This window comes from Scyliorhinus torazame, chromosome 9 (assembly GCF_047496885.1).
Source record: "Scyliorhinus torazame isolate Kashiwa2021f chromosome 9, sScyTor2.1, whole genome shotgun sequence".
Classification (NCBI taxonomy): Eukaryota; Metazoa; Chordata; class Chondrichthyes; order Carcharhiniformes; family Scyliorhinidae; genus Scyliorhinus; species Scyliorhinus torazame.
In genome coordinates this window covers 56,652,019-56,674,005 of record NC_092715.1, presented here as the reverse complement: position 1 = coordinate 56,674,005, position 21,987 = coordinate 56,652,019, and the positions used below count along the sequence as shown (strand labels likewise).

The window sequence follows — 21,987 nt, the reverse complement described above, 5'->3', positions numbered from 1 at the left end:
CCTGCATAATCAGTTAGCACGCCGGGCAGTCTCTGCTGAATTTTGCGAGAACTGGAAAAAACCTCAGGTTCTTGCACCCAACCGGGGCCACTCAGCCGGGTGGGGCATTCTGAGCGTATTGACACTGGGAGGTGTGGGGGGTTCCTTGGCTGTTAGTGATCGGAATTATTTTATTTGCGGCCTTACCATCTTGGGAAATGAAACCTTGGGAGCCCTCGGGGCAATAACTAAGGAGTTGTCTCAGCTACGGTTGTTTGCAATGCAGAACCGGTATGCTCTTGACTATCTTCTGGCCCGTGAGGGTGGGGTATGCGCCATAGTACAGGGCAAGTGGATCATGGGTGTTCAGGACTTGACCGCTAACATTACTACATTTATGGATCGCATACGGGATCACTTGGACGGGATGCAGGATCCTGGCTCTTGGGGTAACTGGGGATTTGGAGGATGGAAGGACTGGTTGATAAATATGGCCATGTATCTAGTGGTAGCTATCGGCTGCATCTTTGTGGGCCTGGCCATCCTTAAATGTGTGATGGGTAGAATGCGGGGTGCACTAGATCAGATCACCGCCCCAATCACCGAGAAAAAAAATTTAACTGTTAAAATCCATGAGGGTGAAGCAGATGAAGGGGGGCTAAGACAGGAATTGGAACTGCAGCGACGGATCTTTTTAGATGAGGGACCGTAGCTATAGATTGGATAGTTCGGTTATCATGGAATGATAAAAGGAGGGAATGACGAATGTGATATAAAATAGTTACTTTAGAGTTACTAGTTAATGTAATGTAGAAATAAGCCACTTTGATTCTTGCAGTTAGGGACAAAGGAATTTGAGACCGCATGGAAAAAGCAGGAAGAGGTGTGTCTATGAGGGTGATGCTTCATTGATAGGGGCCAGAGAAAGGGATTGGAAGTGAGCCAATCAGAATAGATCGAACAGGTCAGGAGGGACATAGGCTGACCTATGTCCGTCGAGAATGTGAAACTTGATACCATTTGAACTGATTTTGCAGAGATCCCTTTGTCTGTTAGTTCAGTCGTTTTCTGGAGTGTAAGAGGCTGGATGTCCTGTTACATTTCTGCTTGCAAGCTAAATAAATAACTTCTGTTTACGTGCGAATCCGTCTCAACTTTTATTGAGGCCAGACTGACAGGGAAAGAAATTTGGAGATCAACAGGCCTTGGTGAGACCACACATGGAACATTGTGCACAGTTTAGGTTTCCTTATCTGAGGAAGGATGTTCTTGCTCTATAGGAGTGCAGAAAAAGTTTACCAGACTGATTCCTGAGATGGCACGACTGACGTATGAGTTTAGAAGAATGAGAGGGGATCTCCTAGAAACCTGTAAAATTCTAACAGGACTAGACATGGTATACAGGAAGGATGTTTCCAATGGCAGGTGAGTCCAGAACCAGGGGTTACAGTCTAAGGTTATGGGGTAAACAATTTAGGACTGAGATGACTGGAAAATATATAGTTCGAGTACAATAGATGGGTCGTTTTTTGTACAGTGTGTGCAGGAGGGTTTCCTGAAACAATATGTTGACAGGCCAACAAGAGGCGAGGACACGTTGGATTTGGTTTTGGGTAATGAACCAGGCCAGGTGTTGGATTTGGAGGTAGGAGAGCACTTTGGGGACAGTGACCACAATTCGGTGACGTTTACGTTAATGATGGAAAGGGATAAGTATACACCGCAGGGCAAGAGTTATAGCTGGGGGAAGGGCAATTATGATGCCATTAGATGTGACTTGGGGGGGATAAGGTGGAGAAGTAGGCTGCAAGTGTTGGGCACACTGGATAAGTGGGGCTTGTTCAAGGATCAGCTACTGCGTGTTCTTGATAAGTATGTACCGGTCAGACAGGGAGGAAGGCGTCGAGCGAGGGAACCGTGGTTTACCAAGGAAGTGGAATCTCTTGTTAAGAGGAAGAAGAAGGCCTATGTGAAGATGAAGTGTGAAGTTTCGGTTGGGGCGATGGATAGTTACAAGGTAGCGAGGAAGGATCTAAAGAGAGAGCTAAGACGAGCAAGGAGGGGACATGAGAAGTATTTGGCAGGAAGGATCAAGGAAAACCCAAAAGCTTTCTATAGGTATGTCAGGAATAAGCGAATGACTAGGGAAAGAGTAGGACCAGTCAAGGACAGGGATGGGAAATTGTGTGTGGAGTCTGAAGAGATAGGCGAGATACTAAATGAATATTTTTCGTCAGTATTCACTCAGGAAAAAGATAATGTTGTGGAGGAGAATGCTGAGCCCGAGGCTAATAGAATAGATGGCATTGAGGTACGTAGGGAAGAGGTGTTGGCAATTCTGGACAGGCTGAAAATAGATAAGTCCCCGGGACCTGATGGGATTTATCCTAGGATTCTATGGGAGGCCAGGGAAGAGATTGCTGGACCTTTGGCTTTGATTTTTATGTCATCATTGGCTACAGGAATAGTGCCAGAGGACTGGAGGACAGCAAATGTGGTCCCTTTGTTCAAAAAGGGGAGCAGAGACAACCCCGGCAACTATAGACCGGTGAGCCTCACGTCTGTAGTGGGTAAAGTCTTGGAGGGGATTATAAGGGACAAGATTTATAATCATCTAGATAGGAATAATATGATCAGGGATAGTCAGCATGGCTTTGTGAAGGGTAGGTCATGCCTCACAAACCTTATTGAGTTCTTTGAGAAGGTGACTGAACAGGTAGACGAGGGTAGAGCAGTTGATGTGGTGTATATGGATTTCAGCAAAGCGTTTGATAAGGTTCCCCACGGTAGGCTATTGCAAAAATACGGAGGCTGGGGTTTGAGGGTGATTTAGAGATGTGGATCAGAAATTGGCTAGCTGAAAGAAGACAGAGGGTGGTGGTTGATGGGAAATGTTCAGAATGGAGTACAGTCACAAGTGGAGTACCACAAGGATCTGTTCTGGGGCCGTTGCTGTTTGTCATTTTTATCAATGACCTAGAGGAAGGCGCAGAAGGGTGGGTGAGTAAATTTGCAGACGATACTAAAGTCGGTGGTGTTGTCGATAGTGTGGAAGGATGTAGCAGGTTACAGAGGGATATAGATAAGCTGCAGAGCTGGGCTGAGAGGTGGCAAATGGAGCTTAATGTAGAGAAGTGTGAGGTGATTCACTTTGGAAGGAATAACAGGAATGCGGAATATTTGGCTAATGGAAAAGTTCTTGAAAGTGTGGATGAGCAGAGGGATCTAGGTGTCCATGTACATAGATCCCTGAAAGTTGCCACCCAGGTTGATAGGGTTGTGAAGAAGGCCTATGGAGTGTTGGCCTTTATTGGTAGAGGGATTGAGTTCCGGAGTCGGGAGGTCATGTTGCAGCTGTACAGAACTCTGGTCCGGCCGCATTTGGAGTATTGCGTACAGTTCTGGTCACCGCATTATAGGAAGGACGTGGAGGCTTTGGAGCGGGTGCAGAGGAGATTTACCAGGATGTTGCCTGGTATGGAGGGAAAATCTTATGAGGAAAGGCTGACGGACTTGAGGTTGTTTTCGTTGGAGAGAAGAAGGTTAAGAGGAGACTTAATAGAGGCATACAAAATGATCAGGGGGTTGGATAGGGTGGACAGTGAGAGCCTTCTCCCGCGGATGGATATGGCTGGCACGAGGGGACATAACTTAAACTGAGGGGTAATAGATATAGGACAGAGGTCAGAGGTAGGTTCTTTACGCAAAGAGTAGTGAGGCCGTGGAATGCCCTACCTGCTACAGTAGTGAACTCGCCAACATTGAGGGCATTTAAAAGTTTATTGGATAAACATATGGATGATAATGGCATAGTGTAGGTTAGATGGCTTTTGTTTCGGTGCAACATCGTGGGCCGAAGGGCCTGTACTGCGCTGTATTGTTCTATGTTCTATGTTCTATGAGGAGAAATTTCTTCACCCCAGAGAGTGGTGAGCCAGTGAAATTTGCTACCACAGAAAGTAGTTGAGGCCAAGACGTTGTATGTTTCAAGAAGGAGTTGGATGATCAGCCATGATCATAATGAATAGCAGAGTGGGCTCGAACGGCTGAATGACCTACTCCTGCTCCTATTTTCTATGTTTAAGAGCAGTTCAGGGGTTTATAAGCTCGGTCAAAAGGGTAGGTGTAGGAGAAGTCTCTTAAAGGAAGAAAAGGAGGCTTAGGTCTGGAAGAGCACGTTGAAGAGTCATAGTGGATAAAAAATATTGGCCGGGATTCTCCATTGCGAGTCCGCCCCGCTACCGCTATGGGATTTCCCGTTGAAACCACCCCAGGGTGCTAGGAAACCCTGGGCAGGGATGTGCTGCCGGCTGCCAGCAAATGGTTGGAGAATCCCACAAGAGCTTTTCCAGCATTTTCTGTTTTTAATAATAATAATCTTACTTATTGTCACAAGTAGGCTTACATTAACAATGCAATGAACTTACTGTGAAAAGCTCCTAGTTGCCACATTCCGGCGCCTGTTCGGGTACACGGAAGGAGAATTCAGAATGTTTCAACGGGAAATCCCATTGACAAGTTGCGGGAGTAGAGAATCCCACTGTCAGTTCGGGACTTGTTGGAGGAAACTGGAGCATCCGGAGGAAGCCCACGCAGACACAGGGAGAACGTGCAGATTCCACACAGACAGTGACCCAAGCCGGGAATCGAACCTGGGACACTGGCGCTGTGAAGTGCTATCCACTATGCTTCAGATCTCCAGCATCCGCAGTGGTTTGCATTTATTTCAGTTCACCCCGGTGTATTCTTCAAATCAGCATCACCAAGAACAAGTTTTTTTTTAATTTAGAGTACCCATTTCTTTCCCAATTAAGGAGCAATTTAGCATGGCCAATCCATATACCCTGCACATCCTTTTGGGTTGTGGGGGTGAGACCGACACAGACACGGGGAGAATGTGCAAACTCCACATGGACAGTGACCCGGAGCCGTGATCGAACCCTGGTCCTCTGCGGCGTGAGACAGCAGTGCTAACCACTGCACCACCGTGCCTCCCTACACCAAGATCAAGATTACCTGGTCATTTTGCGTGGCTGTTTGTGAGCTTGCTGTGCAGATTGGCTGCCGCATTCCTTACATTACAACAGTGAATAGACTGCAAAAGTACATAATGGCCTGAAAGGATGTTTTGTGACATCTTGCTATCGTGAAAGGTGCTACATGAATGTAAGCCTTTCGGTTAAGATCAGCACTAATAAATTCAATGAGAAATTAAGAAGGAACTTCTTTACCCAGAAAGTTATTAGAATTTGGAGCCTGCTGCCACATTAAGTAGTTGACCTGACCAACATTCAAGGGGAAGCTAGGTAAATATAACAGCAAGAAATAGAAGGTGATATCAGTCAGAGCCTAAACAAACAGTATAGGCAGATTGCCTGTTTATGTGCCGAAGGTTCTATGTAAAACCATGCTATGACTTTGTTCTTATTCTGTATATTTCATATTCCTTTCATCAGGCAGAAATATTTCAGTTTAGTTGTTAACTTTTCAAATGGAAAGGTTTGTAGAAATATAAGGACTGTGTTGTATACTCCCATTGCAAATTCCAGAAAGGAGGATGAAAGAATTCTCAGTTGGATAGATTTACAACTCAGTATATCGGACCTGACACCGATGACAATGTGAGCAAAACTGATTTGCACTTCCCCAACTTACTGCTTCAATTGCCAGGTTACCGTGTGAAGCTGCTGGGTACATTATATTGGAATCGTCATGGTAAACAAAGCTGGTCATTAAATTACCAAACTCTCGAGGCAGTACACAGCCGTCAACTTCAAAACATAAAACAAGTGTTTTCAGCAAACTTGAACCAACAGCACTGATGGCTAAATGTTTCGAATTACCTTTTAGACCGTCGCAGCCTGGCTCTACTTAGAAAATGAGGCATTGAGATGTTCGAGAGAACAGACCACAAGCTTGAGTCAGACATGATCCAAAAGTGAACGCTTCGAATCGTTTCAAAAACGGACAGGTCCTCCACGTTCAAAGCGAAGACGTGCACTCTAAATCATGAGGGGAAAGCATCATCAGTCAGGCTGCGAGATCAGTCGAAAGCTGCTCCTTTTGAACGCTTGCCACAACACTGCAGTCCGACTCAAACAACAAGCTTTGACATACTGCACCGACTACATTTTTTAAAAAACTGCGCTTCTCAGTCCGCTTATTACTGCTGTTTTACATCTGAAAGATTCTGCAGCCTTCTCTAGTTACACACAATGCTCCGTCAGAGATAGCAGCGAGCACAGCACAATTCCATTCTGTATTATTTTGGTGTTTAGTTGCGACACTAAGGTAAATCATCTATTTGGAAACGACCATTCTGTGAAATTGGGAGGGAAGTATTTACCACAATAGCTTAACCAAAAACAAAAGTTTGGAAATCTTGCTACTGCATATGGCTTGATTCTATCTTTTTACTATTTTAAGTTATGTATGGAATCCATATTAATCACACAAAGATAAATATCTGGAACTTTTAATTAAGATTCTCCTCCCTCCCCAGCTCCTATATAGAAGCAATTCCTTGATCCTTTCTGTATGTAATTCTTACCTACGAGCAGGTAAAGATAATTTCTTTCAAAAACAGCAGTCAGGGTTCTAGATCCAAATGCAATGCTGGACACCAAAAGCGATTATATAGTTATACAATATTTAAATACATAGATATCTCTCGATATTTCCATGCGTATTAAAAATAAATAAACATCTCTCTCTCTCTCTCTCTCTCACATAAACAAGAGCTTCCAAGGGAGACAGGTCTCAGCTGAGCCCAGGAGGCACACTGAGAATGACTAATCGCATGTGGCAGGGAGGGGGTGAGGGACGGAGAGAGAGATAATTGCCCAACCAATGGGATCATTTCCTCTGTGCAAATCAAGTAGGCGAGGGCCAGAATATTTGCCCAGCCACAGAAGACGTGCTAGCTGGCTTTCAACACCTTCATGGCATCCTGATGCACATTGTGTGGGGCAACTTCATTTTAATATTCTGCCATTTATGATGTGCTCAGCCTGGAGTGGGCATAAGAGACGTTCTATCTGAATTGGAATTCTGGTGGGTGGGGGTGGGGTGGGGAGAGGCTTGTTAAGTGTGCGTGTGTGTGCGTGTGTGCAGGAATATGGGGAAACAGTCACAACTAAATGCTATCCACAAAAACTACTTGTGATGTAAGCATTCACAAAATTCAACAGAACAGGAAAATGGTAAAAGATCAAGCCTGAGAAGTAGAATTTACATTGCAGAGGTTTCACTGCAGCTCAGGGAGAATAAAATTGGTCAAGTCCAAGCTATGGAATTCTGCAATAATTGTTGAAAAATACCAATGGAGGGGCGGCACATGGCGCAGTGGTTTAGCACTGGGACTACGACGCTGAGGACCCGGGTTCGAATCCCGGCCCTGGGTCACTGTCCGTGTGGAGTTTGCACATTCTCCCAGTGTCTGTGTGGGGGTCTCCAAAGATGTGCAGGTTAGGTGGATTGGCCACGCTAAATTGTCCCTTAATTGGAAAAACAAAATAATTGGATACTCTTAAATTTATTTTAAAAAAGAAAAAAAAAACAATGGTTTTCTCGAGCATCACAATATTTCTCAAATGGTCTTCCGGTGACGGCGGGAGGGAGGCGGCCGCACAATGGAGAGCTCCCGTTCGGCAACGACGTTTTCGGGGCTTTAAGCCCGGTCCCAGGGTCCGCGGAGGCGGCAGAAGCAGGGAGAAGGCACGGAGGAGGCACAGTGAAGACACAGGAGGGAAAAAAAGAACAAAGAAAAATGTCGAGGGTGAGCAAGAAAATGGCCGGAAAAAAAACAGCTGGAGGTCCGTCAGGGAGTGGAAAGGTCACCGCGGGGTCACCAGGAAAAATGGAGGCTGGAGCACCAGGGAAGGCCGCACTGCTTACGGCTGAAGAAATAACTAAGGTGATGGCTGCGGAATTTGAAAAGCAGTTGGTGCAGATAGCGAAATGCATGGAGACGGTGAGGAAGGAGATGAGGGAGGTTTTGAGTGTGCTGGTGGAGGAGGCGGTTTCCCCGGTGAGGACGGAGGTGGCGAGCGCAGTGGCGGAGGTGCGAGAGCAAGGGGAGGCACTGAAGGAAGTGGAGGAGACGTTATTGCAGCACGGTGATCAACTTGCCTCGATGAGGAAAGAGATGCGGAAGGTGATGGATACTAACAAGGATCTGCGAGGAAAAATGGAAGACCTGGAAAACAGATCCAGGCGACAGAATTTGAGGATTGTGGGGCTGCCCAAAGGAGTTGAAGGACCGAAGCCGACTGAGTACTTTGCCGCGATGCTGGCAAAACTATTGGGGGAGGGGGAGCATCCCTCCCGATATGAACTGGATCGGGCTCATTGGTCGTGGAGGCCTGTACCAAAGGCGAGTGAGCCGCCAAGGGCAGTGACTCTGTGCTTCCGTAGGTACAGGGTGAAGGAGAAGGTCCTGAGCTGGGCCAAGCAGAAGCGGGTGGTGCAGTGGGCTGGAGCTGGTATACGTGTATACCAGGACTTTACGGTGGAGCTGGCAAGGAGGCAGGCTGCCTTCAACCGGGTGAAGAGGGCACTGTACATTAGCAAGGTGCGGTGCGGCATTGTATATCCAGCGAAGTTGAGGGTGACTTACAAGCTCAGGCACTTTTATTTTGGAACGGCGGAAGCAGCGGAGGAGTTTGCGAAAGCAGAAGGACTGTGGCAGAACTGACAAATTGAGGAATGGCCATGTGCCGATGTAACCTCATGACTGTATTTTCTTCTTTTTCGTATCACTGCACGCGGGTGTAGAGATTAAAGGAGCCAATGTGGTATATATTTGGACAAGGGAAGGGATGGGACTTTCACTCGAAATGAGAGTTCTTTGGGGAGAAGGTGGATATGTGAGGTTTGTGTGCTAAAAGGGGATCTTTGGGCTTTCCTAGGGCCGGGCAAGTGGGAAAGGGACCCGGGCGGGGGCCTCCACGCTGGCCGGTTTAAGCCGGCCAGTGAACGGGAGTGAGGTGGGGGGAGGGGCTGCGGCCATCGGAGCCTGGCAGAACAGGGTCCGAGTGGTCTAGCCGGGATGGAAAGTTGGGGGGGAAGGAACCGAGGTTGGAAGGAGGAGATTTACAAGAGGCAGTGGACGGGAGGAGCTGGAGACCTGCGGCAGGGGGGGGGGGGGGGGGGGGGCTGTGTAAGATTAAGGGTGACTACGGGTAATCCCTGATTCCTTTTTGTCATTTGTTTATGTAAACATGCAGGTTGAGGTTTGGGGGTTGGTGGGTAGATGGGATCGTTGTTATTATGGGGACTGACATATCTTGCTGATTATTGTTTATTGTTGATGGATGTAAATGTGGGAGAAAATGTGAAAAAGGAGAATTTAAAAAACATTAAAAAAAAAAAAAAAAAATTCTCAAATGAAGAGATACAAGATGCACAAGGGAATGCCAAAGAAACCAATAGTCAGAGGGTCTTTAGCACAGAAGGAGGCCCTTTGGCCCATCGTGTCTGTGCCAGCCACCATGGCCCATCGTGTCTGTGCCAGCCACCAAACTCCTATCTATTCTAATCCCATTTTACAACACTTGGTCCATAGCCTTGTATGCTATGATGTTTCAAGTGCTCATCTAAATATTTATTGAATATTGTGAGGGTTCCCGTCTTTACCACCCTTCCAAACAGAGTTCCAGATTTCCACCACCCTCTGGATGAAAAAGTTTTTCCTCAAATCCCCTCTAAATCCCCCGCCCGTTACCTTAAATCTATGCCCCTGGTTATTGACCCCTCTGCTAAGGGGAAATGTTTATTCGATCTACCCTATGTCCTTCATAATTTTGTACACCTCGATCAGGCCTCCTCAGCCTTTTCTGCTCTAAGGAGAACAACCTCAACCTAACCAGCCTCTCTTCATAGCTGAAAATTCCGGGGCTGGTTTAGCACAGTGGGCTAAATAGCTGGCTTGCAATGCAGAACAAGGCCAGCAGCGCAGGTTCAATTCCCCTCCCGGCCTCCCCAAACAGGCGCCGGAATGTGGCGACTAGGGGCTTTTCACAGTAACTTCATTGAAGCCTACTTATTATAAATTGCATTCAATTCACCTTGTTAATGAAACAGATCCTGGTGAATCTCCTCTGCAGCCTCTCTAGTGCAATCACACTCTTCCTATAGTGTGGCAACCAGAACCTCACACAGTACTCTAGCTGTGGCCTAATTAGCGTTTTATACAGCTCGATCATAACCTCCTTGCTCTTCTTTTCTATGCCTCGGCTAATAAAGGCAAGTGTCCCACATGCTTTCATAGCCACCTTGCCCTGCTGTCTTCAGGGATCTTTGGACATGCACACCAAGGTCCCTCTGGTCCTCAGTGTTCTACTGTTCATTGTATATTCCCCTGCCTTGTTAGTCCTCCCAAAATACATCACCTCATTCTTTTCAGCGTTACATTCCATTTGCCACTGTTCTGTCCATCTGACCAACCCGTCTATCTCATCCTGTAATCTAAGGTTTTCCTCCTCGCGATTTACCCCACCACCAATTTTCTTGTCACCTGCGAACTTGTTGATCATATTTCCCACATTTACTTCTAGATCATTATGTACACTACAAACAGCAAGGACCCAGCACTCATCCCTGCGGTACAGCATCGGACACAGGCTTTCAGTCACCAAAACAACCTACGACCATCGCTCTCTGCCTCCTGCCACTAAGCCAGTTTTTGATCCAATTTTCCACATTGCCCTGGATCCTATGGGCTCTTATCTTCTAGATCAGTCTCCCATGCAGGACCTTGTCAAAAGCCTTACTGAAGTCCATGCAGACTGCATCAACTGCACTGCCCTTATCTACACACCTGGCCACCTCCTCGAAAAATTCACTCAAACTTGTTTGACATGATCTCCCCCTGACACAGCCATGCTGACTTTCCTTGATTAATTCTTGCCTCTCCAAGTGGAGATCAATTCTGTACCTCAGAGATTTTCCAATAGTTTCCCTACCACTGACGTTAGACTCACTGGCCTGTAATTACCTGGTTTTTCCCTCACTTCTTGAATATCCTCCAGTCCTCGAGCACCTCTCACAGGAGCAGGCCTTGGGATTTCGGAAGGAGCGGTGCACAAGTGATTTCTGGGAGGTAAGTTTTTCCTTCAAAAACACTTACCTAGTCCCGTTTCTGTTCTTCTTTTCTGTTTCATTTTTATTTTATGTTTTAATATAAGGCGGGAACCGGAAGTTCGACTTCTGGGAAGGCCCCCCCGCCCAACCAACCAATAAATTCTGGTGGAGAGGAAACCCGAGACACTACACGTGTAGTGTCTCCCACCCACCCTCCTCCTCTAACCTAATAATAAGATCCATTGGTGTGAGGTAAGTGCCATATTATATTATTATTATTAGCATTATTATATTATATTATTAGCATTGCGCAGGTCAAGGAGACACAGCCGGAGTGAGAGAGATACAGACAGTGAGAATTTGGTAGTTTGGTGCAGTGAGGTAACCAGGAAAGGTAAGTGGTTAATCGAATTGTGCTGTTTTTCAGTTAAAAGTGCAGTGTAGATTAGTGTAGATTAGTGTCTGATTGGCTGAAGCTGCCCCACCATAAACGTAAATTAAACTAATTAATTAATTAGTGATGGCTGGTCAGGTGATGTGCTTGAGCTGCTTGATGTGGGAGCTGGCAGATCCCATTCCGAGCTGCAGCGACCACATCTGCAGTAAGTTTGGCTGCTCGAAGAGCTCTGGCTCAGAGTTGATGAGCTGGAGTCTGAGCTTCAAACAGTGAGGCACATCCGGGAGGGGGAGACTTACCTGGACACTGTGTTTCAGGAGGCAGTCACACCTGTCAGAGTAAGCAGTTTAAATCCTGCCAGTGGCCAGGGACAGCAGGGTGTGACTGCAAGTCAGGCAGATAAAGGGAGCCAGCAGTCAGGAACTCAGGAGCCTCAGCCCTTGACTCTGTCCAACAGGTATGAGGCACTTGCTCCCTGTGTGGATGGCAAACAGGGTTGCAGGAAGGATGAGTCAGCTGACCAAGGCACCATGGTTCAGCAGGCCATTCAAGGGGAGGGAGTAAATAGGCAAGTTGTAGTTGTAGGGGATTCTATTATCAGGGGGATAGATAGTATCCTTGTGAGCAGGATAAAGAGTCCCGCATGGTATGTTGCCTGCCCGGTGCTAGGATGCGGGACATCTCTGACCGGCTTGAAAGGATACTGGAGAGGGAGGGGGAGGAACCAGTTGTTGTGGTCCATGTCGGTATCAGAGGGCTACCCGCACCCCTCCCCACCGACTAGCCATGACCCCTCCTCGGCCAACCACGCGCCCGAACCACACACCCGGCCATTTCCCCACAGCGGCATACCCCCGTCTCGACCCACCCCACTCGCTCCAGCTCCTCCTTGATCTTAGCAGCAGCAACTCAACGCCCCCCCCCCCCCCCCCCCCCCCCCAGGCTAGGACCCATCCTAGCTGGTTTACTCCCCCCATTGCACTTCCGCAAGTCAGCTGACTCCTGCTGACCCCGGCCACTCCCGCCTCCCCTTCGACTCCTCCCATTGTGTGGCACACCCTCCTCTCCCGCTCCCCATTCACAGGCTCTCCCCCTCCGTTCTAAGCGCAGGAAACAATCCTTGCTTCCCTGCCCCGGTCCCACCCCCCCCCCCCCCCCAGTCTTCGGCGCGGGAAAAAAATCCCGCGCTCTCCACCTACCAGGCCCCGCCACCAACCAAAACAGTGCCCAACCCGCCCCATCCACCCTCCCCAACCCGAAAGAGAAAAACACAGAGAAAAAGAAACCCAAAACAATGCAGAGCCCCCCCCCCCCCCCGAACCAAAAATAGGCATAACATATCCACCACAGTCCCCAATCGCCCATCCCGACCCTCAGTCTGTGTCCAGCTTCTCGGCCTGAACAAAGGCCCACGCCTCCTCCAGAGACTCAAAATAATGGTGCCGGTCATTGTAGGTAACCCACAGTCGCGCCGGATGCAACATGCCAAACTTCACCCCCTTCCTGTGCAGCACCGCCTTCGCTCGATTGTACCCGGCCCTCCTCTTCGCCACCTCCGCACTCCAGTCCTGATATATCCGAACCTCCGCGTTCTCCCACCTGCTGCTCCTCTCCTTCTTGGCCCACCTGAGCACACACTCCCGATCGACGAACCGATGGAACCGCACCAGCACCGCCCGCGGAGGCTCGTTAGCCTTGGGCCTCCTCGCCAACACTCTATGGGCCCCTTCCAGCTTCTGGGGCCCCTGGCAGGACCCCGCTCCCATCAGCGAGTTTAACATGGTGACCACATAGGCCCCCACATCCGGCCCCTCCAGCCCCTCCGGGAGGCCCAGAATCCGCAGATTCTTCCGCCTCGACCGATTCTCCATCTCCTCGAACCGCTCCTGCCATTTCTTGTGGAGCGCCTCGTGCGCCTCCACCTTTACCGCCAGGACTAAGATCTCGTCCTCATTGTCAGAGATCTTTTGTTGTGCCTCTCGGATCGCCACCCCCTGGGCCGTCTGTTTCTCAGCAGCTTATCAATAGAAGCCTTCATCGGCTCTAGCAGGTCCGTTTTAATCTCTGAGGCAGTGCTGGATACCCTCCTGTTGCTCCTCCGCCCACTGCCTCCACGCTGCCTGGTCTCCGCCCGCCGCCATTTTGTCCTTCTTCCCTCCCTTCTTCTGGTCCACCACCACCTTTTTTGTCACCCCGCTCCTAGTTAAAGCCATATACTGACGGGGAGCTATTGTTAACTCCTTCCCACACCGGGAAACGTCGAAAAAGTGCCCTTGGGGGCCAGAAAAGAGCCCAAACGTCCGTTTTTGCGAGAGCCGCTGAATGTGCGACATAGCTCCGCATAGCCGCAACCGGAAGTCTTGAGAGGGAATCCTTTTGGCAGTGTTCGCTTCACCATTCTGCCCCAAAATGTCTGTGGAAACTCCTGAAAAAGGTCTAAGTGTCCGTTCCAGACGGGAGCTGCCGAATGTGCGACCTACTCCTCCATGGCCGCCACCGGAAGCCTCATCCCCGCTTCTTCAGTGGCCTTGGTGAGATCTTTTCACAGTTGTTCCCTCTGCTGTTAGAATTCAACTTTGATAAAGGCCCTCAGGTCAGTTTGCAGCTTTAAGCTTGCCCTTCCCCGCCTGCATGCTGGAAGAGGCCCTGTTTATCCTGCAGTTACAGCCAAATCTTTTACTGTTTCTGCCGGGTCTGGTAGCCAAAAGACATAACATTCCTGGGGGACACTGTCAGGGGAATGTTGCAGTCTTCTTCCCACACCGGGAAATGTCAAACAAATGCCGTGGGGGCCCTGTAAAGAGCCCAAAAGTCCGTTCCAAGCGGGAGCTACCGAATATGCGATCTAGCTCTGCATAGCCGCACCCGGAAGTCATTATATTATATTAAATTATGGCTTTCAGAATTAAGAAAGGATTTGACAGGTGGCGGTATGGTGATGCAGTTAGCACTGCTGTTTCACAGCGCTGAGGACCCGGATTCGATCCCGGCCCTGGGTCACTATCCATGTGGAGTTTGCACGTTCTCCCCGTGTCTGCACGAGTTTCACCCCCACAACCCAAAGATGTGCAGGGTAGGTGGATCGGCCGCGCTAAATTGCCCCTTAAGTGGAAAAAAAAAGAATTGCGTACACAAAAAAAAGATTTTGACACAGTAAACAATGAATTAACATTGCCACAGAATGATGGACAGGGGGCTTTCTTTTACAGGGTGGGGATTGGACTGCTCACCAGCTGGAAACCGACATGTGGGTATGTTTAAATGGTTAAGAGTGGGGTTGCCACCCCTCAATAGGTGGAAGTCATGCACTTGGGAGCTGCCATCCAATCAGATTGGCCAGCAGCGCCACGGCTCAGTAGTGGACACTACTGGGACTACAAGAAGGAGCAGAGAGGTGATGGATAGCTGCCCGAGAAAGGCGAGCTGTAGGTTTTAACTGGGGAAGGGTTCTGGCGTGATGGGCTGTGTGTGTGGGGGAGGGGGGGAATGATGTCCCGATGCATAGAGGGCACCTGAATGTGGTTCTCGGTTTCCTTCCGGCCTTTGTTCATGTAGGTCATAGTCAGTCCATCCATTCCTGCCATGTTATTGCCTGGGCAGAATGTTGGCCAGGTTAATAGGTTTGTTAACAAGCCTTTGCAGCGCAATTCAACTAAATGGGAACAAAGTCCCATAGCGAGCGCAATTAGCCGCATCTTTCCCGGCACTCGCAGCGGCAAGAAACACATGGCTGTACACATGGCCTCATTGGGGAACGCGGAGCCAAGACTGCACATAACCCCGTTTTCTACACCGAGGGTCTCTGCTCACCGGAATGCCTCAGTGTAGATGACAACTTGATCTCCAAGGTCCCCGATGCGACGCCTGACCCCCACCCCCCCGCAAACCCCATTGCACTATGTGAGGATCCCCGGGCCCCCCTGCCCCCCCCAGAACACCCGCACACTAAGCATTCTATGGGGGTGGCCCCGACCCACTCCCCAAACAAATGGGCAGGGAACCCTTGGCCCGATCACCAGCACACAGAAAGGCCAGCTTGGAACCCTGGAAGTGCCCGCTAGCTGGCAGTGCCACCTGGGCTCCACCAGGCGGTACCGCCAGGGTACCAAGCTGGCAGTGCCAGGGTGCCTAGGTGGCATCAGCCATGCCAGGATACCACCCTGTCCAAAGGGCATGCACCTGGAGGCCTCCTATGCTCTGGGAAACCCCCACGAGTGCCGTTGCATCTGGACCCATTTGTGGGGACCAGGGCTGAACAGCGCTCGCCCGAAATCTCTGAGGCAAAGGGGATAGATCCCAGGCCTCGGGTACCTCGTAAATCTGTATATTAAATTGAGACTAGCTGTCTCGCTTTTCTCTCGAGATTTGCTAAAAGGTGATCCTGCCCAAAATGGGCAGGATTTATATCGCAACATCTCGCAAGATCATGAGGCGTTGCGAGCACGCGCCCGAGCTGCCTTTCGGGCGCAGTGTGGCCGTTCGCTCACGCCCTTGATTGTTTATTTACATATGGTGAGCTGGCTGCAATTCCGCCGCTTGCCCATCTAGCCTATTATGGGCGTCAGCTCAGGAGTGGGTGGGAAGGTGTTGGGTATGTCAGCTGAACTATTTTACATGCCCATTGTCAAAAAGCATCCAACGGCGGGGCATGTAAAATCCGTCTTGGTAACAAGGGGACAAACTGAGACTAGAGGAAGAACGTTAGCAGAAAGAAAAGGTGGGTTTAGTTCGGTAGAGATGTGAAAAATTAAATCTCAAACATATCCCACTTCTGGTTTTAACACAGGCTGGATGGGGGACACAACCAACCAAACCGCTCCCAGGTGTGGGTTAGTCATTTCAATATTATAATTTACTAATTTATATATTTTTAATTTATTTGCATGCCTGAGAATTAACCTAGTTTCCATGTATAATCCTGACTGGCTGCATTTCCTGGGTAGCTAAACAAGGCGAGGGCAGATGCATGGAGGAGGTAACATCTTGACAATACTGCTTGCGGGCCCACATGCTGCGCTCCATCGCACCCACCTCCCCAGCTGAACTGTAATCCTCCAGTGCCAGATAGGCCAACCCATCTGCTGCAGCGGCAGTACTGCTTTGCAAGCTATCACAATCCCGCAGATGGAGCAAAAATCAGTTCTTGACTCAACAGCAATTGCTAAGTAGATACAGGAACACCGAGTTCACTTTTCAGTTAACGGTTCATTCCTAAAAGTATTACAGATGTGGAGCTTTGCGATGGGTGCACTGTTTGGTTCTGCCATCTTGTTTTCAGCTATTCCTGAAATTGGTATATGCTCAACTTGCAAAACCTATCCATTCCATTTTTAAGGCGAATGAAATTAAGACTGACACATGCAATATTTGTAGGCTGGAACTGAAATGGGGCACAGTCTTTGAAACGATAAATGTAATACTGAAAAAGTACAACAGCATAATGATATTTTACATTTTTATATGCACTTATGGTGGGTTTAATGACCTCCTTTCAGAGTAAGCGGTGCAATGATTTACGGAACGGTGGCTTCAATTCTCAAAATCTTTGGAAATTTTAAGAAGCGGTTAAGGAATTTTAAATGACAGTACGATTTATGTGATTTTTACAGCTTTATTGCCTCATTATTTTTAAGCGCACTGAAATAGTTTTTTAACATACATTTAATCAGTCAAATTTTTGCAATGATGTAATTTTTCTTTTTCATTATTAATTATTCATTTGCGTGTGATATTTTAATGAACAGGCAACATATTTTCCAAATGGGTAATAAAATTTGTATTGAATTGAATCGAGCTGAACCAAGGCTGCAGATATGCTGGATGTATCGACGATTCGGCAACAAACCAACTACCCTCGATTGAATATGATTACCACTGGCTGTTGCAACGTTTTGCTTCATACAACCCTTGCAAAGACGGAAAATGTTTTTTTTTTAATGCATGTAGCAACCTTTGTACAAGCAAAAACCATTGTAACTTTCACACAAGTGGGCACTTATCTTTGGAGGGCTGTGAGTCACATGCTCTTTCCACTTCAGCCACCACATCTGCAAATGGCCTTTGATGGATTCCCAGTGTCAGGCCAAATGTTCACAAAGTGAAAACCTCATTAAAGCGAACCACAGAACATTCTGGAAGGCCCACCTGGCTGCAGGTTAACAGGCAATAAGTCACCAGCTTCTGTTGTATCAGCGACAAGGCCAGGAAATTTATTCTAGCACATTTGCTGACAGCCAAAGTATTCAAACCACAGCACTTGAATAGAACAATCAGATGTAAAATTCGATTACTTGCTATAATGACAAGAATATTATCAAAGCTGTTTCAGATCATGTATCAAAAGACGCCAAAAACATTCAAAGCAAGTGCAGTGAAGCACCTGGGCATAATTATCCAAGTTAAATAACAATAATAATAATAATGATCTTTATTGTCACAAGTAGGCTTATATTAACATTGCAATGAAATTACTGTGAAAAGTCCCTAGTCGCCACATTCCGGCACCTGTTCGGGTACACTGAGGGAGAATTCAGAATGCCCAATTCATCTAACAAGCACGTCTTTCGGGACTTGTGGGAAGAAATCGGAGCACCCAGAGGAAACCCTCGCAGACACAGGGAGAACGTGCAGACTCCAAACAGACAATGACCCAAGCCGGGAATTGAACCTGGGACCCTGGCACTGTGAAGCAACAGTGCTAACCACGGTGCTACTGTGCCACCCCCGCTGTGCTACCGCGACACTATTTAAAAATAAAAAGCGCTATTTGAATGCAAGCTGCTGTTGCTAGGTCTCTGGACGTTAAGTAGAGGTAGGAAAATATACTTGGCTTTTATGTATTCCACACATTCTTAAGCAAGTCATCTTCAAAAAGATTATTTCATGGAACATTGGAGACCTACATTCCATTGTAGATAACCTACTGATGTTAGGCTGGGATTCCTCACATACTGCATGTGCTCGATTAAATTACTGGTGGCAGTCGTCTGCATCCACTTCCACAAAAGGTTAGTCTCCTACATCCCATAGGCAGTCTTTAAATGTCCAATTGTAAATGTGAAGCAGCAGATCGGTGAGTTTCCAGTGTTTCCTGACTGACCACTGCTTTTTTTTTGGGAAGTGCTCCTTAGAATTCTTGTCAAAATCACAAATCTCTGTTTTTTAAAAAAAATATTCATTTTCATTGACGGCTGGGCCAGCATTTATAGCACATTCCTAACTACCCTTGGGAAGATGTACTCTGTCATTTTCGAAAGGTTGTTTTTAAGGAAACAAGTTTCTATTTTTTCTCCACAGTTAAACTTAACTTAACACAGCCACTCTTCCCAAGAACAGTAAAACTCTCGGCTAAAGAAGTTATTAACACGCCTCCTTCAGCTCCCCCAGTTTGCTCAGTAATCCAGACTGCTGGATAAACTCCCTTATGCCTCCGTCACATTTTCCATCTCTGTTTCTCTTACTATTGTTCGAGTCATTTTAAACTCAAATGGAGAAATCTTTTCAAAACGTAGCACTTGAGCGAAACAGGTGCGCAACTTTTCACATTCGCCACACATGTCCCAAAGTTATTGCCTGTTCGAATGTTCATCACTGTTGCTGAATTCGTTTTCTGGGCCTGTTAAATCCATATACTGCACCTGCTGTGACAATATGTGTATTCTAAGAATAATGAAGGGTTAACAATTTACTTTAACTACATTCAACCATGAGATGGCGATCAAGCACATACACGTGGATCACGTGATATTCTTGATTCGGGGAGAAGGTTGTTAGGCGAGATAGAGAATAGTCGTGTTATCAGGAGCTCTGTAATTAGAATCACAGTTTTAGTGAATCTGTAATCTTTTATATCTTAGCAAGCAAGTCTAATCTATTTAGGTGTAGTGTTAATAAATTAGCTTTGTTCAAAACATAGCTTGATGTTCTTTGTTAGACCCTACACTTCAAAGCCATCCTCATTCAGAAGAAAATCAGTTGAGCCCATAACATAGTTCATTTATGCTTGCTAGAAGTGACATATGCAGGGGCTCGTGCTCCACAGGCAAAAAGGAAGACGTTCAAGCCTTGGGCCTTCTTTGAATTACTCAGGAGCTTGGGGCGCCTATAGTTCCCTGGTGCTTTCGCCATGGAAATGCCTCAGCCAATCAGAGTCGACTTGCCAACATTTTCTGTTAAGGAATAAATTGTGATCATTTTGAAAGTTGGTATTCTTGCATTAGTCCTGATGAGTGAAGGATGAAATGCTTCAGCAACATGTCTCCCTTTTCAGTGATATTCACGTTCTCTACCACAAAGCAACTCTTCCATGATGATGATTGACCACAAGTTCTTAATGGCTACTCTTTTTTTTAAATCTTGTGTTCATTCTGGCTTGCATATGTTTTCGGTAACCGCCTTAGAATAACTCAATCCAAGTCAAAATTCATCAATGTCCACACAAACAAAATAAAGACAGGTAAAATATTCATGGGATAGGGGTGAGTTTGAAGCCAGTCGATGTATATAAAGCTATGCAGCAACTTTAAAAGTCACTCAAAATCCCACGGACACCCCATCCATTTCCATCTCAATCTCAGGAACTTTGTTAATTGTCATGTGTTTTCTGGACCTGACGTTAAGTAATTTACTACAGCATAGCACGTTTGCAGTTGCATTGTGCAAATTAGATGATGGGGGTTAGAAATGAGAAAGAGATTGCCTATCTTACAGAAAATAATAAGAGGAAATACTCACCAGGTCCAGCAGTATCCGTAGAAAGAGAATAGAGTTAATGTTTCAGGTAGTGACTATCAGAACACATCTGAAACGTTGGAGAGCGTATTTTTATCAACATTATGTTGTTCCAGATATCATAGCAGTCCACATCCAAATGCAGCAATATCCAGATGTCCAGGCTTGGGTTGAAACGTGGCAAGGACCATTCACACCACACAAGTGCCAGGCAATGGCCACCTCCAATAAGAGAGATTCAAACCATCACCCCATGATATTCAATGCCATTACCATCACTGAATCCCCCACTATCAACATCCTGGGGGTTACCATTGATCAGAAACTGAACTGGACTAGCCAGATTAATACTATGGCTATAAGAGGTCAGAGGCTGGGAATCCTGTGGCGAGTTAACCCGACTCCTGACTCCCCCAAACCTGTCCACCACCGACAAGGCACAAGTCAGGAGTGTAATGGAATATTCCCCACGTGCCTGAATGGGTGCAGCTCCAACAACACTCAAAAAGCTCTACACCATCCAGGTCAAAGCAGCCCGCTTGATTGGCAACCCTTCCACAAACATCAATCCCTCCACCACTGACGAACAGTGGCAGCTATGTGTTCTATCTACAAGATGCACTGCAGGAACTCGCCAAGGTTCCTTAGGCAGCATCTTCCAAACCCACAACCACTACCATCTAGAAGGACAAAGGCAGCGGATATCCGGGAACACCATCACCAAGAGGTTCCTCTTCAAGGGGATTGGTTAATTAATAGAAAGCAAAGAGTGGGGATTAGTGGGTGTTTCTCTGGTTGGCAATCAGTAGCTACTGTTGTCCCTCAGGGATCAGTGTTTTTTGAGGACATTACCAGTACAGTAGACAACGGGAGCCAATCGATGTGGTATATCTGGATTTCCAGAAAGCCCACACAAAAGGTTGCTGGATAAGATAAAGATGCATGCCGTTAAGGGTAAAGTAGTAGCATGGATAGAGGATTGGTTAATTAATAGAAAGCAAAGTGGAGATTAATGGGTGTTTCTCTGGTTGGCAATCAGTAGCTAGTGGTGTCCCTCAGGGATCAGTGTTGGGCCCACAATTCTTCACAATTTGCATAGATGATTTGGATTTGGGGACCAAGTGCAATGTGTCCCAGTTTGGAGACAACACTAAGATAAGTGGTAAAGCAAAAAGTGTAGAGGATACTGGAGGTCTGCAGAGGGATTTGGATAGTTTAAGTGAATGGGCTAGGGTCTGGCAGATGGAATACAATGTTGACAAATGTGAAGGTTATCCATTTTGGTAGGAATAACAGCAAAACGGATTATTATTAATATTTAAATGATAAAATATTAAAACATGCTGCTGTGCAGAGAGACCTGGGTGTGCTAGTGCATGAGTCGCAAAAAGTTGGTTTATAGTTGCAACAGGTGATTAAGAAGGCGAATGGAGTTTTGTCCTTCATTGCTAGAGGGATGGAGTTTAAGACTAGGGAGGTTATGCTGTAACTGTAAAAGGTGTTACTGAGGAGTATTGTGTTCAGTTTTGGTCTCCTTACCTGAGAAAGGACATACTGGCGCTGGAGGGTGTGCAGAGGAGATTCACTAGGTTAATCCCAGAGTTGAGGGGGCTGGATTACGAGGAGAGATTGAGTAGACTGGGACTGTACTCGTTGGAATTTAGAAGGATGTGGGGGGGGGGGGGGGTGTGGAATCTTATAGAAACATATAAAATTATGAAGGGAATAGATAGGATAGATGCGGGCAGGTGGGTTCCACTGGCGGGTGAAAGCAGAATGAGGGGGCATAGCCTCAAAAT

At 47.1% G+C, this 21,987-nt stretch overlaps 1 protein-coding gene across 16 annotated transcripts in view; it reads right to left on the bottom strand.

Annotated features, from left to right (window-relative positions):
- Window positions 1-21,987, bottom strand: part of LOC140429216 (microtubule-associated serine/threonine-protein kinase 4-like) — a 651,560-nt gene that overhangs the window by 230,923 nt on the left and 398,650 nt on the right. For 3 of the 16 annotated variants that reach the window (XM_072515946.1, XM_072515950.1, XM_072515947.1), the window contains exons 1-2: window positions 6,530-6,676; window positions 5,823-5,981 (exon numbers count right to left, since the gene is read on the bottom strand). The exons of the other annotated variants lie outside the window; for them this stretch is intronic. In XM_072515946.1, coding sequence (XP_072372047.1) covers window positions 5,823-5,908 — 86 coding nt within the window. In that variant the 5' untranslated portion in view covers window positions 5,909-5,981; window positions 6,530-6,676. Of the gene's footprint in view, window positions 1-5,822; window positions 5,982-6,529; window positions 6,677-21,987 lie in introns of those variants that run through there. 16 annotated transcript variants of the gene reach the window in all.